This window comes from Microtus pennsylvanicus, chromosome X (genome assembly GCF_037038515.1).
Source record: "Microtus pennsylvanicus isolate mMicPen1 chromosome X, mMicPen1.hap1, whole genome shotgun sequence".
Lineage (NCBI taxonomy): Eukaryota > Metazoa > Chordata > Mammalia > Rodentia > Cricetidae > Microtus > Microtus pennsylvanicus.
The window spans coordinates 99,059,838-99,074,596 of NC_134601.1; the positions used below are offsets into that span (position 1 = coordinate 99,059,838).

Consider the following 14,759-nt stretch of genomic DNA (forward strand, 5'->3'; position numbering starts at 1 on the left):
TATGCACAGAACAGTCCCTTGTAAAAGACAGTTTCCCCGAATTAAAAAGAAAATACTAGTTGCAGTAATTGTTGGAAATCAGCAAGCTTCAAGTAGTAAATAGTAGATAGTATATGTGGAGTTACATTAAATATGATTTTAACTGTAATGCATGATTATATGCTCATTGCTGAAAACAACAGTCTACTTGGGAATTTTATAAAATTTAAAGACCTTTTATAACTTGCAATCTTTAAAAATGTAATTCTGTTCTGTTACTTGCTTTAAAGCAACAATGAGATAAAAGTAAGTCTGTGCCTTGAGCCCTGTTATTGGTCTATAAAGGACTAATTTGCAGGGCAAATATCTTGCCATCCAACAGGCCTTTCCCTGGGAGGAACCTGTAAATTGAGGAAAGGATTAAATTTGATCAGTGTTTGTTTTGTCTGTTGCTCATCATGTTCTTATTGAACTCAGTGTCTAACAAGTATCCCAGGGGTTCAAAAGACTCAAGACTAACAATGCCTTCATACCTATCTGTATGTCTATACCTGTTTTCTCATCCAACTAGAGGAGTTTTGTAGAGACAGACACGAATAAACAACACATCTTAGGAACACAAAACAATGTGATATTTAATAGATCATAAAGGATTTACTGAAATTTTATGTGTATTCTGACCTGTATAATCCAACTGCTCTGATTAAAAAGTTGCAGCATGTAATATTATAAATATTATTATTGTTACTTTATCCAAATTAGCAAACATAAAATATCTAAAAAAATAGTCATTTGTGAATGTTCTAACATAAGCTACTGGATGTCTGTACCAATGGAAATGAATATTTACTTCAGTAACCACTCATTTATTGAAAACACTAATTGCATTATATGCCCCAACAATGCTATAACAGATACATATAGATATGTAGGTAATTCTAGTTATTTAATTAGAGTTAAGCAAGCTTCAGATACAATGCTAACAAAGAGGATTGATTTCTAATTCTTGAAAATGAATACAAAGATGCAAATAATTATTCAATATTTTACATAGGTATAGATTCAATAAAGAATCCAAAATAAATAATTAAATGCATTTAAAAAATAAGGTGATGAGATGGTTCACTTTTAAAGCACTTGCCATTCAGTTTAATAATCTGAGTTTAATCTTAGTACCTAAATGGTGGAAAAAGTGAACCAGGTCATAGAATTTAAAAATATGTGTCTTAATTTCCACATGCATGTTGCGGAATGATATGTATGTCTTCTCCAAATAAATGACTAAATATATAAAGAGACTTAAAATTCAGAACAATATTAAAATATATAATTAAAGTAATAGTATTGTTTTATTATGTTTCACATGTCCATATCTGTGGTGTGCATGGGTATTTGCATGTTTGCATATGTATAGGCACATACGTTTGTAATGGAGTCTACTTACTCATGTGTATGCTGGCTCATGTAGAAAACCAAGGGTGACAATGGTACTGAGATGAAGCCAGAGCTCTCTGCTTATCCTTGTCTCTGCTTTGCAAATGCTGAAACTATAGTCAGGCTACCACACTCACTAAGCCTTTTCATTGGTACTGAGAGTCTAAACTCCAGTCCTTTCTTCCTGGCAATTACTTTTATCTCTTTCTCCAGCCCATGTCTTACTCTTAATACATGGACCATATACAGCAAAATAGTACATATTTTTATCAAATCTTTATTTATGCTCACAGTAACAAAACACAGTAAATCATATTTTTTTGCAGTACAGTCTACATCTGCTTGTATTTGCCCAAATAATGTGGTGGGTTTTGGCTCAGTTTATCTGAAAGAATGGAACAAAGAACATCAACTTTATTATAGTCATTGTTTTAGGCACTTCTTTTTTCATTTTAAATGCTGATAACAGAAGAATAGAGGTTCAAAGAAGACAGCTCTCCAGCTGAATTAGCATAGAACAAGGAGAGAATAATAATCTTAAACAGGAGAAATTCCTTCATATTATCTATGAGTGGCTCAAAGAATGAAACCTTCAAAAAGAAGAAGGAACATCGAGATGGTCATAAGTATATATAGAATTTTAAAATGCAAAGTCAAGGCATTTTTGAAGTAAAAGTGTTTGGTAAACTTCAATAACTAATGAGGATGGTCCAGGGTGTTTGAAGAACTCCTACTCAGGCTGTTTAGTCTAGAGGCTGCAAATGAATCATAGACAGCACACAGGCCAACGTCAATCTCTTGTTATTTTTCTAACCAATTATCTGAGAAGCTCTTACACTTACTCTGAACCTTTATTCTGTCTTTCTGATGGCTGTCATCATTGACTTTCTCTTGGTTCACGGGAAAGGTACACAAACAAACAAGCTCCCAAGGCAATGTGATTTCCTTATCATCAGGAAAATGCTTATGATGATCAGTGTTGTCAACTTTACAGGCTTTAGAAGGGCTTCTAGCACACCTGTGGGGATTATCTGAACTGCCATGAGTTGGAAAATTCTGTCCACTGTAGGTGGCATCCTTTTCTTGCCAGATTATGGAATGTACAAATAGTAAAAGAAAAGTTAGTGGAAAGAAACACGAAGTGCTTTCTACTTCTTTAACGTGGATGTGAAATGACGAGCTGCAAGACTTATAGTATAAGAGGGCATGCCCAAGTGGACAAGTAACTTAAAGGCTACTGGCGGTAGGAATTCCTACAGCACCTCCCCCTTTTGTTTAAATAAGAGCATTCTAAGACTAATACAAAATTATATACAATAAGAACAAATATGTCAAGCAAGAAACATGTGATAAATGTTTCAATAATTATCCTATCCTAATTAGTTTTTGTCTTGTATAATAAATAACTTGACCAAGTCATGAGAGGAAAGTAGCTACAACTATCTAGTCTTCAACCCCATTGAAGATCCGAGTAGGGAAATAACACTACTTGTGGAATGGATGCTTAAAAGAAATCTCACACTTGCTCAGAATTGAGAAATAGATGGTTATTTATTTAGGGGTAAACTCACAAATCAGAATCCTCTGCTGGAATGGAGATCAGAATTTAAATCTGCAATTGGAACAGAGAGAGAGAGGCCGGAAAAGAGGCTGGATGTATGCTTTACATCAGCGTATATAGTATAAGAGGCCATGCCCCAGTAGGCAGGTAACCACAAGCTGCAAGACTTCCTACAGAAATTACTTGAGTAAGCAGGAAGTGTAATCAAGCAACTTCTAAAATGTGCAACAGATGACAGAGACAACTGGCTAACTGGGCAATCACCCAAAGTCTCATTGTCAATGTTAGAGCAACCAACTTTGGCTAAGGCCTAGAGTAACTGACAGATCATTTTCTGAGGCAAGACATTTTTCAAAACCATCTTACCTTGTCTTGCAAGATTTGGCAGTCTTTTTTCTTGTATCCTGCTTGTCCTGTCTGGACAGAGCGCATTTTGTCAGTGGTCAATGCATGGGCAGTTCCTTGCCCAAAGGCCAGTTTTGCCAAGAAGAAAACAAGCACCGAGTAGAGTGTCATTGGTGCTCAACATTGCCTCGGGAATAGATCGGTGCTGCCAGGAAAAATCATGTCTCACTTCAAGAGAACCCTAAGTTATTTAAATGCCATATTCTACAGCTCTTGAAATGGTTAAGATTACCTATCTATGAAGAATATAATTTCTATATGTCTAAAGAACCTGATTAGTCTAGCTATAAGTATGACAAACATAAATGACTATTGATCTATAAGTCTTAATACTTATATAACTGAAAGAATAAGACTTAATATTAGAATATTAAATAACAATCAGCTGTGCAACAAATAAGCACAATGACCTCAAAATGTAAACAATGTATAAGTATCTTGATCATAGGTAGATATGTACATTGCAATATGATAAATATTTCCTAAAATTGTAAGAATATACAAAAATGTTTTAAGCAGAGGTAGAGGCATGAATGCATACAATATGACAAAATAACTTTGCCTACATATGCAAATATTGTAGATGAAAACAGGAATATATTTAATAGAATTTAAGTTTGTATCAATATACAAGAATCTATGCCAATGTAAATTGCTTATAAATAATATCTCACAAGTATTCACTCCATTACTCACTATTATTACTAGTATGAGTAAGCTCATACTTATCTATTATCCCATTCAGTTTCCCCTTTTTTTCCCAAAGAGATCTCTGAGCCTTAAAAATTCTCCCCCCAACCCTCAAACCTATACTAATTATAATCAACCCCTAAATGATGTCCCTAACCCTGAGGACAAACTTTGTTGGGAGAGCGGACATCGTCTTCTAGAATTACTTTGAGCTATCATGTGGAGCAATGTTCTTTCCATGGGATCCTGTGAAAGTAAAATAATGTCTAAGTTCCCAGATTACAAGTATAATTTTATTTTGTGTTTTTGTATATTGTGCATGTGTATGCATATTTGCGAATGTTTGGGTGAATGTGTATACATATGTCTGTGCATGTATTGCTCTTCATGCTTCCTCACTACCATCTTCTAAGTATTGAAAATATAGGAAGCTATCATCCTTGTCTAGGTTTCACATGATTTTTGAGGCTCCAAACTCATGTTCTGTTGCCTCTGTGACAAGAATTTTACTCACTGAGACATGTCTTCAAAGTCTACAATATTTTTCCTTCCCCCTCCATTTTCCTTTTATTGAAAATAGATTACTACTTTCTCATAAAATATATTCTAATTACAGCTTCCCCCTCTACTCCTACCAGTTCCTCCCTACCTCTTCTCCCATCTGGAGCCACTCTATCTCTGCCTCTCCTTAGAAAGGAACAGGCTTCTGAGAGATTAAAAACAAAACATAAAGTGTAATAAGATAAAACAAAAGTTATCACATTAAGCTTGGACAAAGCAAACCAACAGAAGGGAAAGAGTCCCAAGAGCAGTAATAATAATCAGAGATCCACTTGTTCACACATTCAGAAGACCCATAAAATTACTAAGGTGAGGTTATAATATATACACAGAGAACTTAGTACAAACTCATTTAGGGATTGTCCTTGTTTTTGTAGTCTCTGTGAGTTTATATGAGTATGAGCCTTATCTATTTGATTTAGAGGGCCTTGTTCTTCTGGTATCCTTCATCACATCTGGCTCTTACACTTTTTCTGCCTATTCTTGCATAGTTTTCCCAGAATTTTGAGGGGGAGGGATTTGATAGAGACATCACATTTATGTAGTGGTGTTCCAAGGACTCTCTCTCTCCTATCTCTCTCTCTCTCCTATCTCTCTCTCTCTCCTATCTCTCTCTCTCTCTCTCTCTCTCTCTCTCTCTCTCTCTCTCTCTCTCTCTCTCTCTCTCTCTCTCTCTCTCTCTCTCTCTCTTTCTCCAGAAGTTATTTTATTATTCAGGATTGACTTAGCGATCCTAGATTTTATGTTGTTGTTGATTTTCATAAAATTGAGAATTGTCCTTTCAAGATTTGGGAAGAATTATTCTTGAAATTTTGAGAGGGAATTTCACTGAATCTGTAGATTGTTTTTGGTAGGATGGTAATTTTTACTATATTAATCCTACTGATCCATGGGAATAGGAGATCTTTTTATCTTATTATATTTCTTCAATCTCTTTCTTCAAAGACTTGAGGTATTTGATCATAGAAGTCTTTCACTTGATTAGTTAGAGTTTCTCCAACATATTTTATAATATTTGTGACTATTTTTAAAGGTGTTGTTTCCCTAATTTCTTTCTGAGTCCATTTGTCATTTCTATATGTGTCGGGGAGGGAGCTTCTGATTTTAGTGAGTTTATCTTGTACCCAGCTACTTTGCTGAAAGTGTTTATCAGTTTTAAGAGTTCCCTGGTGGAATTTTTGGGCTTAGTTATGTATTTTTTCTATCATATCATCTGCACATAAAGATGCATTGACTTAGCATCTGGTTTCTCCCAAACCCCGTAATGATTCTCTCAAGATATCTCTTTCATTGTTCTCCCTCTCGGTCTTTCCCCCAACTTGACCTCCGTTCATTAGAAGGTTTTAAGGAGTTTTGCTTGTGCTTCAGTTATGTTGGAATATCCAAGACCTGCTGTGGAAGAGCATCTGGGATCTAGTGGAGATATATTACCCTAACTGTTATTGTGTTTTTACCACGACATCTAGGTATCTGGAACTGAAATGATTATAGGTATAGGTGCTAATTTCTGGATTTGTCTTTGTTGGATGGATATTTTGTTCCTTGGTTTCTGTTTCCTTTCATGGTTTTTGGAGAGTATGCTGTTTGTATGGTGCCTGGTAAGAACTTTCTTTGGTCTTAAGACTTGTAACTATTGGGGATTCCAAATAAAATGTGCTTTTTGATATTGGGAGCTGACATTGGGGATAGGCTAGGGGATGCAAGGGGGTTCACATAAGGAAGAAGAGCAGAGTGTTCAACAAGAATCCATTTATTTCATCTTATTGGAATGAGGAGTGATGGTGAAGAGAGATCACTCTCTATGAGGTCTGGTATTGGACTGGGGATGAGACTGGGGCGTTGGATCTAGAGAACGGAAGGAGAGGGGAGGTCTACTTAAAACATACATGCTTCCCTTGCAGAAGTGGTCTGTGGGTTATCATGAAGTGCCTGCTGGACTTAGGGGCTGGGATAAAGCAACAAGTGAGTAGAGAGAGTTTCTGGGCTTTGTGGGATCTACAAGAAATGGCAACAGGTGGGTAGAGAAGGTTGTCGCAGGTTTTCCATTGCAAAGCTAGGAATAAGGCTGGAGAAATGGGTTGGGAGAAGAAGGGAGAGGAGATGGTGGTGAAGATCTTCAGTTAGCTTACCCCTTTCCTTGGCCTGCTCAGCGGGTGTGTTCACAGGGAATGTCTGCTGGTGTTGGAGGCTGGGTTACTGAGATGAGCTTGGGGAAGGAAGGATTTGAAGAAGATCATTGTGATCTGTCGAGGGTGGGGTCAGAGAAGAAAGGGTGGGCACAGTATGTTTTCAGCTACAGAGCTGAGGATGAGAATGGGGTGGGTGAGTCTGGAGGAGCAGAAGACATGGGTGGATCCACTGTCAGCCTACTTGTTGCCTTGGCAGGAGCAGCTCCTGAGTTATCATGGGGTACCTGCTGGGGTTGGAGGCTGGGACAAACCAATGCATGGGGAGGGGCGAATTGTGGAAGACCTGTGGGACCTACAGGAGATGGCATGAGAGGGGCAGGAAAAGTTTCTCGAGGTGTCCTGCTGCAGAGCCGATGATGACAATTTTACTTCTTGATACAATGTATTCTGATGATTTTTATCTGACTTCTCAAAGAATTGGAAATTTATTATTTTCACCACGATACCATTAGCATCTATAGCATCCTCTGGACTACAGTGGGGACAGAGTAGTGAATGGCATAACATGATGGACAAACAAGTTATGCATAAAGTTTCCATTAACACATTTAAGTATGACTGGTAATCGGGATTATTTTCCTTTGAGTCTTTATACAAGATATTGATTAGATAAATTCCAAATCCGAAAAGAAATGACACATGAAAAAAACAACCTAAGACTAGAATTGATTTACCTGGATCACGGAGATAAAAAAGCACTACATTTACAGCTCTATATTTCCTTTTGCTTTCTCAGGAGAAGATGTCTGGTTAGAGAGGACAGTAATTTTACATTTTAGTTCGAGTTCCTAAGGGGACTTTACAGGACCAATAAAAATAAAAAAAAAAAACAAGCTAGAGTCAAGTGTGTGTGTGTGTGTGTGTGTGTGTGTGTGTGTGTGTTTAAAGTTGTAGGGTAGATGAATGATTACTCTAGAGAACCAAGTACTTTAGGCAAAAACTAAAGTTATACAAATGTATCAGATTATCAGAAAGATATTTAAGAGATAGGGATACGTCTCAGTAGAAGAGTTTATATTTAAAATGAATATAAAAATAGATGTGGGTTTAATCCCCAGCAGGCACACACATGAGTCGGCACACCTGTACCCCCCCACACACACACAGGAAAGATTAAGACAGAGACAGAAACACAGCTAGACAGAGAAAGCAGAGTTTTATTATTTATACGCAGGACAGGGGGATCAATACCAGGCTGTTACTCCAAACTTCATTGACTTCTCCTCAGTTTGGATGTTCTTGCCTAGGAAGGGATAAAAAGATAAAATTCCAGCATTAAAGGGAGAAGTAGCCACATAGCCCCACCTCTTCCTGAGGATGTGCTGGTAACTGATAGCTAACAGAAAAGGGAGAATTAGCGGTTTTAAAGGGAGTGGCTCCAGACAGCTCTAAAATGCTCCAGTTGATGGTCACATGTAACACGGGGGGCCAGGCTGCTTGTTTGTTGTTGGGGTTTTCTGTCCTGCCCGGTACCCCCAGCTGTTTAGCCCCAAAGAAAATCACACATAAATTATAAGCTGATTAGCCCATTAGCTCTAGCCTCTTACTGGCTAACTCTCACATCTTGATAAACCCATTTTTCTGATCTATGTTAGCCATGTGGCTCAGGATCTTTTTTTTTTCCAGTGGGGCAGATCACATCCTGCTGCTTTGGTGGTCTGGGCAGGAGTGGGAAAAATCAAGTTCCTCCTTCCCAGAATTCTCCTGTTCTCATTACATCATTTCTACTTCCTGTCTGGTTTTCCCGCCTATACTTCCTGACTGGCCAATTAGCATTTATTTAAAACATGCTTGAGAGAATACAGACAATTTTCCCGCACCAGTCACATACTTGAGAGTATATAGGTAGACCTAATGGTATTCAATATACTTTTTTTTTTAATTTGGAGTACACAAAGTTGTATCATATAGAATAGGAAGTGAATATGAGGGAATTGGGCTGAATATGATAAAAATGTATGATATTCTGGCTGAGTCATCTCTATTTATTTTTTAAAGTCTATTTCTGCTTTCCCTGGATCCTAAAGTCTCCAGAATATTTCCACATTTGTAGTGATCCAACAACAAAGTGGTTGTTTACTATGATAGAATGGAAACACTAAAGACTGATTTGAAACATGGTTTATGTAATCTCCCTGTTGTCATTCTCAGTGATGACTTTATTTTATTTTATACTCAATGATACATACAATTGCTGCATTAACTTCCATATTGTGAATTTGCTTCTCGTTGGGGGAATCCTGAAATAACTTATAAGTCTAATATATATATGTTAAGATAATAGCTTGTGAATGCTTTATTCTCCTCTAGTTTCCCTTCTATTTTATTAACTGTAATCAAATGCTTGTTTGAAGGAAATCCTTACAAAATATATAACATGCAAAGCGATATTGTTGTTTTCAAATTAGCAGTACCTGTTAGAATTTAGAGATTAAATATGACCATGGTAAACTACGTTATTCAGTTATTGTTTATCTAGGAGCCAGCTTTTCCCTGATCAACAGGGAAACCTATCTTAGAAGGAACACGATTACAGCTAAGCAAGGTCTACACTCACCTAGAGATGACCTACTTTGAAAGGCTGATTGATAGTAATTTTTAGGCCTTATCAGACAAAAGGTTTCTAGAGGCTGTGTTCAGGATAATTGGCAGAGCCTCCTGAGAAGCATCATATCTTAGAACTTACCAAAATATTTGAAAGCGCTCTTCCAAAGTTGTTACACTGTATATATTTTTAAAGGGAAAAATCTGGAAGCAATCCACCACCTGGTAAATGTGATTAAGAAAGTAAAGTTGGGTCCAATGCATTTTGTGAATGCAAGTGGAATGCAAAGGTTAGCTTTTGGTGGGGTTTGCTGTCCTTAGCACAGATTAACTTGCAGTGGCTTCTGCTTTTCCCTTAAAATGACAACTGTAATTATGACAGATTTTAATTATGACGTTTATATTTTGAAAGCGAATCTGTCAGTGCCTATTTAAAACCTATCCTCAGTCTTTTGTTCAGTTTTTGTGATATACTGCACACATGACCTTTATTTATAACTGACAATCAAATCTTCAGCTTTGGGTTACTTCACCTTCAAAGGGTAAAATCTATTGATGCCATTATGCCAGACATTCACTTCTGGTTAGTTCCATTTAGAAAAACAGAAAATACAAGAAAACACTTTAACTCCATCTATTGAGACTTTTAAAATTCTCTGTATGTTCATAGTCTAAAATCTTTTAATGAGAACATGATAAAATGCCTTTCAATGACATTACCACTTGATACATAAAGAACTTTGACTTCCTATTATGAAATTGTTAAGTCTATAACACAACCAAAATCATGAGTTACTAAGTAAATTTATCTTACTTCTCTCTCTTGCTATTTATATTCAGTCAATTGACTACTCCTGACCATTTGTACCTCTGAAATCTTTGACAAATATTACATCTCTACTGTGTCTGCTGAATTCAGGCCTTGTACGTATTACTTCTCTGGTTAAAACCTTCTTCTAATTTATACGTGGACCCAAAATTCTGTATAGTACATTAAGGGGAAAACTATTAAACTGACTCTACCACTCTCTGATTGAAATGCTTCAAGGTACACCATTGCTCTTACAAGGAATCTAAACACTTTTAAACATCTCTTAAAACCAACAATAGATCCTTCCTTTGTTTACCTCTTTCCTTTTATATCTTGCTATTTTTTTGCCTTAAATTTTAGAGACAACACAAATTCGTTAGTAATTCTTATGAAACATGCAGTATCATACTTATATGACTTTTTTTTCTTCATGTCTGTATTTGTCTGCTTTTTCTTAGTGTGGTCAACTTGCTAAAGTTCCACATATATCTCCAGTATCTCCTTTTCATGAAATATTACCAGAACCATCACTGCAAATTCTCATAACTCCAGCCCTGTTTTAGATTACGAAGATATATATATATATATATATATATATATATATATATATATATATATATATATCTTCAACAAGACTGTGAACTCAAATGAACCTGGTTCTCCATACATGAATACATAAGGAAATAACTGAGTTGTGAGTATTTAACAACAAAAAATAATCTAGAGACAAGAATTATCAGCTCAGTAAAGAAGTTGAATTGATCATTTCTGACAAAATTATTGATGTCTTTTTTTAAATCTAACACTTACATTTTGTTTAGTTTAAACACAGTGCCTTATACGTGCTCACCACGCACCCTACCACTGAACTATATCACTTTTATAAAGTTTTTTTTATTTCATTTTTTTTTAATTGGTGAGATTTAGCTAAGTAATGTGGGCTGACCGTAAATTCATTGTATACCTCAGGCTAGCCTTCATCACCTGATTCTCCCGTCTTCACCTCTTGTGTCTGTGGATTATGGACATGTTCCACCACACCTGACACTTAAATATTCATATTAGGATGCAATATGTGTGAGTTCTATGATTATATTTTTTTTTTAGAATTCAACCTTTAAGCTTGTTACCATGGAAATATTTTGAGCTCTTACATATGTAGGAATAGTGACTTAATTAAAATACTTTTTCTAATCTCATTTGAATATATTGACATTTTCCAGTGTATATAGCTTTTGTTCATGAAATGATGCTTCAGTATGAACTCTCTAGAAAGCAATTAGTTCTTTGTCCCTATTCCATCACCGTCTTCATCTAAATTCCCTCAAATTTAAGGGTGGTAGAAGAAAGAAATAAGGATACAGTTTCCTTCTTTTATTTTCCCACACAATTTTCTAGCTTCATAAACTCTCATTGATTGTAAAGAAGTATTACCGCGGAGAAATATGGAAAGAGGCTGTTGTCATGGAATCTTCACATTGAAGGTTAAACTTTTTAAATGAGACTTGATAGAAGGATGTTTTATTCTAGAATAAAGAAAAACAGATTTAATACTGTCCTCTACAATTAACTCATAGTAATTTTTAAAAACTAAGAAGAAAAAATAGAAAATTTGCCTTGTTCTTACATAATCAAAAGTATATAGAAATATGCTTTTTTTTCCCGTGATTTTTCCAAGTAAGCACAACTTAGACACTGAAATAAGGAAAACCTGAAAGAATTGAATGAATCAATAATAATTTTAGTCAGCAAGAGTACAATTTTAGGTGATCACATATCCTTTTAAAATTTGAGATGTCTTTAAAGTACAATGCTAAAAACTACTTTGTGATATAATCAAAATGGCTTTTAAGGAGATACTGCCGTGTGTTGGAGTAAAATGTCATCATGCCTCTAAATTATTTTGTACTAATTAATGGAAAAAAATGAACACATGGGATGAGAAAGAAAAAGTTGTAAAAATAATGAAAAATATTAGAAATATTGAAAAAGAAAGCAATTTCATAATCTAAATATTTGTTCAAATATTTTGAGTAGACCTTATTGTAATAGATAATTTGTCATATTTTATCTCAGAAGTTACTGATGACTCAGGCATATGAACAGTGTTGGTGTATCAGTAATGTTGGAATCTACTATTTTGTGTGTGTATCAGGAAGGGGATATTAAAAGATGCTGTTACCGGATATATGGGAATATGCCTGCTGTTCTAAGATTCAGCAGCTGAGTTAAGTACATAGCAGTTTAGACATATAGAAAGTCGCAGGTCATTATTGCCATGCAATAATAGTTTGTCTGAAATTTGGAAAATGGTCCCTTTGGAAAGTATATAAAGAAAAACCATAACCCTTAGCTTCTTCATTTTCCTCCACGGTTTCTTATTTATATATTTTCCTCAATACTCACAGACATCAGAGCAGTAACTGTTTACCCTTGAGTTTGATTGCGAAACTGCTATCAGAGCACAACTCATTTTTATTTCTTTCTATATATTTTAACTATGACATATTCATTTCTGAAGTTATCGGTATGGGTCTAAAGAGTGAAAGAACTACACTGTAATTTTCACAAATTTTTTTTATCATAAATGATAAAATTATAGAGAATTATGAAATGTAAGAAGAGATTGTAATAGTAAAGTGAAATGTGAAATACTAGATATAAGATATATATATAGTTCTGCTTGGGCTTCCATAACAAAATCTAATAGATGGAGTGGCTTATATAATGTTAGCTCATTTCTCCCAGTACTGGTACCTGGGAATTCCAATATTAAGGTATCAAGCAGTTCAGTTCTAGTGATGGCTCTCTTTACAAGTGGCTACCTTCATTCCGTGTACTTACACTATGATCTTTTTTTGAGCCCCAATGGAAGAAAAAGCAAACTTTCATGTCTCTACATCTAAGGGCACTAATCCTATCAGAAGGAGCCACGGCCATCTGACCTCATCTAATTCCAAACACCCATACCTGGTTCCTTCTCCAAACACCAGTGTATTATACTGTTACTGCTTCAATTTTTGCTGGGGAGGAGGCTGCACAAATATTCAGTTCATAGCAAAAGAAAGTTTTAGTTGACAGAATATTGATTACCATTGTCCAGATCAACGAAATTGAACTTCCAAGCAATGGATCCCATTATTTGTCTATCCCCAGGGCAGAGATGCAAACATTACTAGGAATGTATTGTCTGGCTTAACTGAATGTGACAAACCATAGAGTTTCTGCATTAGTAGAACCTGATGGTAATACAACTGCCCCAGAGATTGCCAACAGTCTTTCTGAATTTCTTGGGGGAAAGATTGATTAGAAGATGTCTCATCTGAAGGATTGCTAAAACATTTACCAAGCTGCTGGATACCATTCACTTCCCGAGTCAGGTGCTGGGGAGCCATATTTGCTGAAAAAAAAACCTGCCAAGTAAGCATACTAGAACAGCAACGTCTCTCTGGCCCCCTCTATTGACAAAGCTTCAATTCTACAGAACAAAGGAAAAATATTTTAAAGGCCCAGAATTATTTTTACAGAACAGCATAAATGGTATATTTAAACCCGAGCAACAATAAATAAATAATGATCTTAGTGATACAAGCTAAAACTAAACATTGGAAGGAGCAAGTAAACAATGCATTGTTTGCCGGCAGAGTAAACTACTTTTATCGGACAATTCTCAGTATTCTTCATCACTGTATGTATTCTATGTCTAGTATAAGTCTGACTCAGTTCATAGACTCTGTAAACAGTTACATAAATGAATGAATGAAAAAGTATGTTGCTAATTCTTTTCTCTAATATTTTATTCTCTCTCCTCTTTATTATTGCAGCTGATGGATGCACTGACTGGTCTGTTGATATCAAGAAATACCAAGTTTTGGTGGGAGAGCCTGTTAGAATCAAGTGTGCACTCTTTTATGGTTATATCAGAACAAACTACTCCCTTGCCCAAAGCGCTGGACTCAGCTTAATGTGGTATAAAAGCTCTGGTCCTGGAGATTTTGAAGAGCCCATTGCCTTTGATGGAAGTAGAATGAGCAAAGAAGAAGACTCCATTTGGTTCAGACCAACATTACTACAGGACAGTGGGCTTTATGCCTGTGTCATCAGGTACCTTTTAATGAAATTATTATTGACTCAATGAAACTACATAGTGTTTTCTAATACTTAAAGCTTCCTTCTGTCACTTTCAACTGTACACATTGTCTCAATATTTGCATGTGTTGCCATGTACTAAAATTTAGAATCTAAATCATAAAAAGATGGGATTGGAATTTATATTGAGACATTATTTCAAGCTTATGGAGAAAAGAGATACCATCTGGGTATCTACCTCTGTTGCCAAAAATTACTAAAGACTATGAAATAAAATTTATAGAGGAAGTAAAATGTTGCAAATAAAATGTAAGCAAAGTATTGCAGAAGAGACACATAGTTTATTGCTAAATAGGCAGTAACATTTTGTTATTGACCTTCACAGACAGAGCAGAGACTCCTCTGGTTTATGCACACATGCAAAGATGATTTAGGTAATAGTGGTGTGTTTTATGTGTGTGTGTGTATGTGTGTGTGTGTATGTGTGTGTGTGTGT

At 35.6% G+C, this 14,759-nt stretch overlaps 1 protein-coding gene across 1 annotated transcript in view; it reads left to right on the forward strand.

The window, feature by feature from the left end:
• Il1rapl1 (interleukin 1 receptor accessory protein like 1) overlaps positions 1-14,759 on the forward strand; it is a 1,263,049-nt gene that overhangs the window by 584,348 nt on the left and 663,942 nt on the right. The window contains exon 3 of the mRNA XM_075958196.1: positions 13,999-14,278. Coding sequence (XP_075814311.1) covers positions 13,999-14,278 — 280 coding nt within the window. The remainder of the gene's footprint in view (positions 1-13,998; positions 14,279-14,759) is intronic.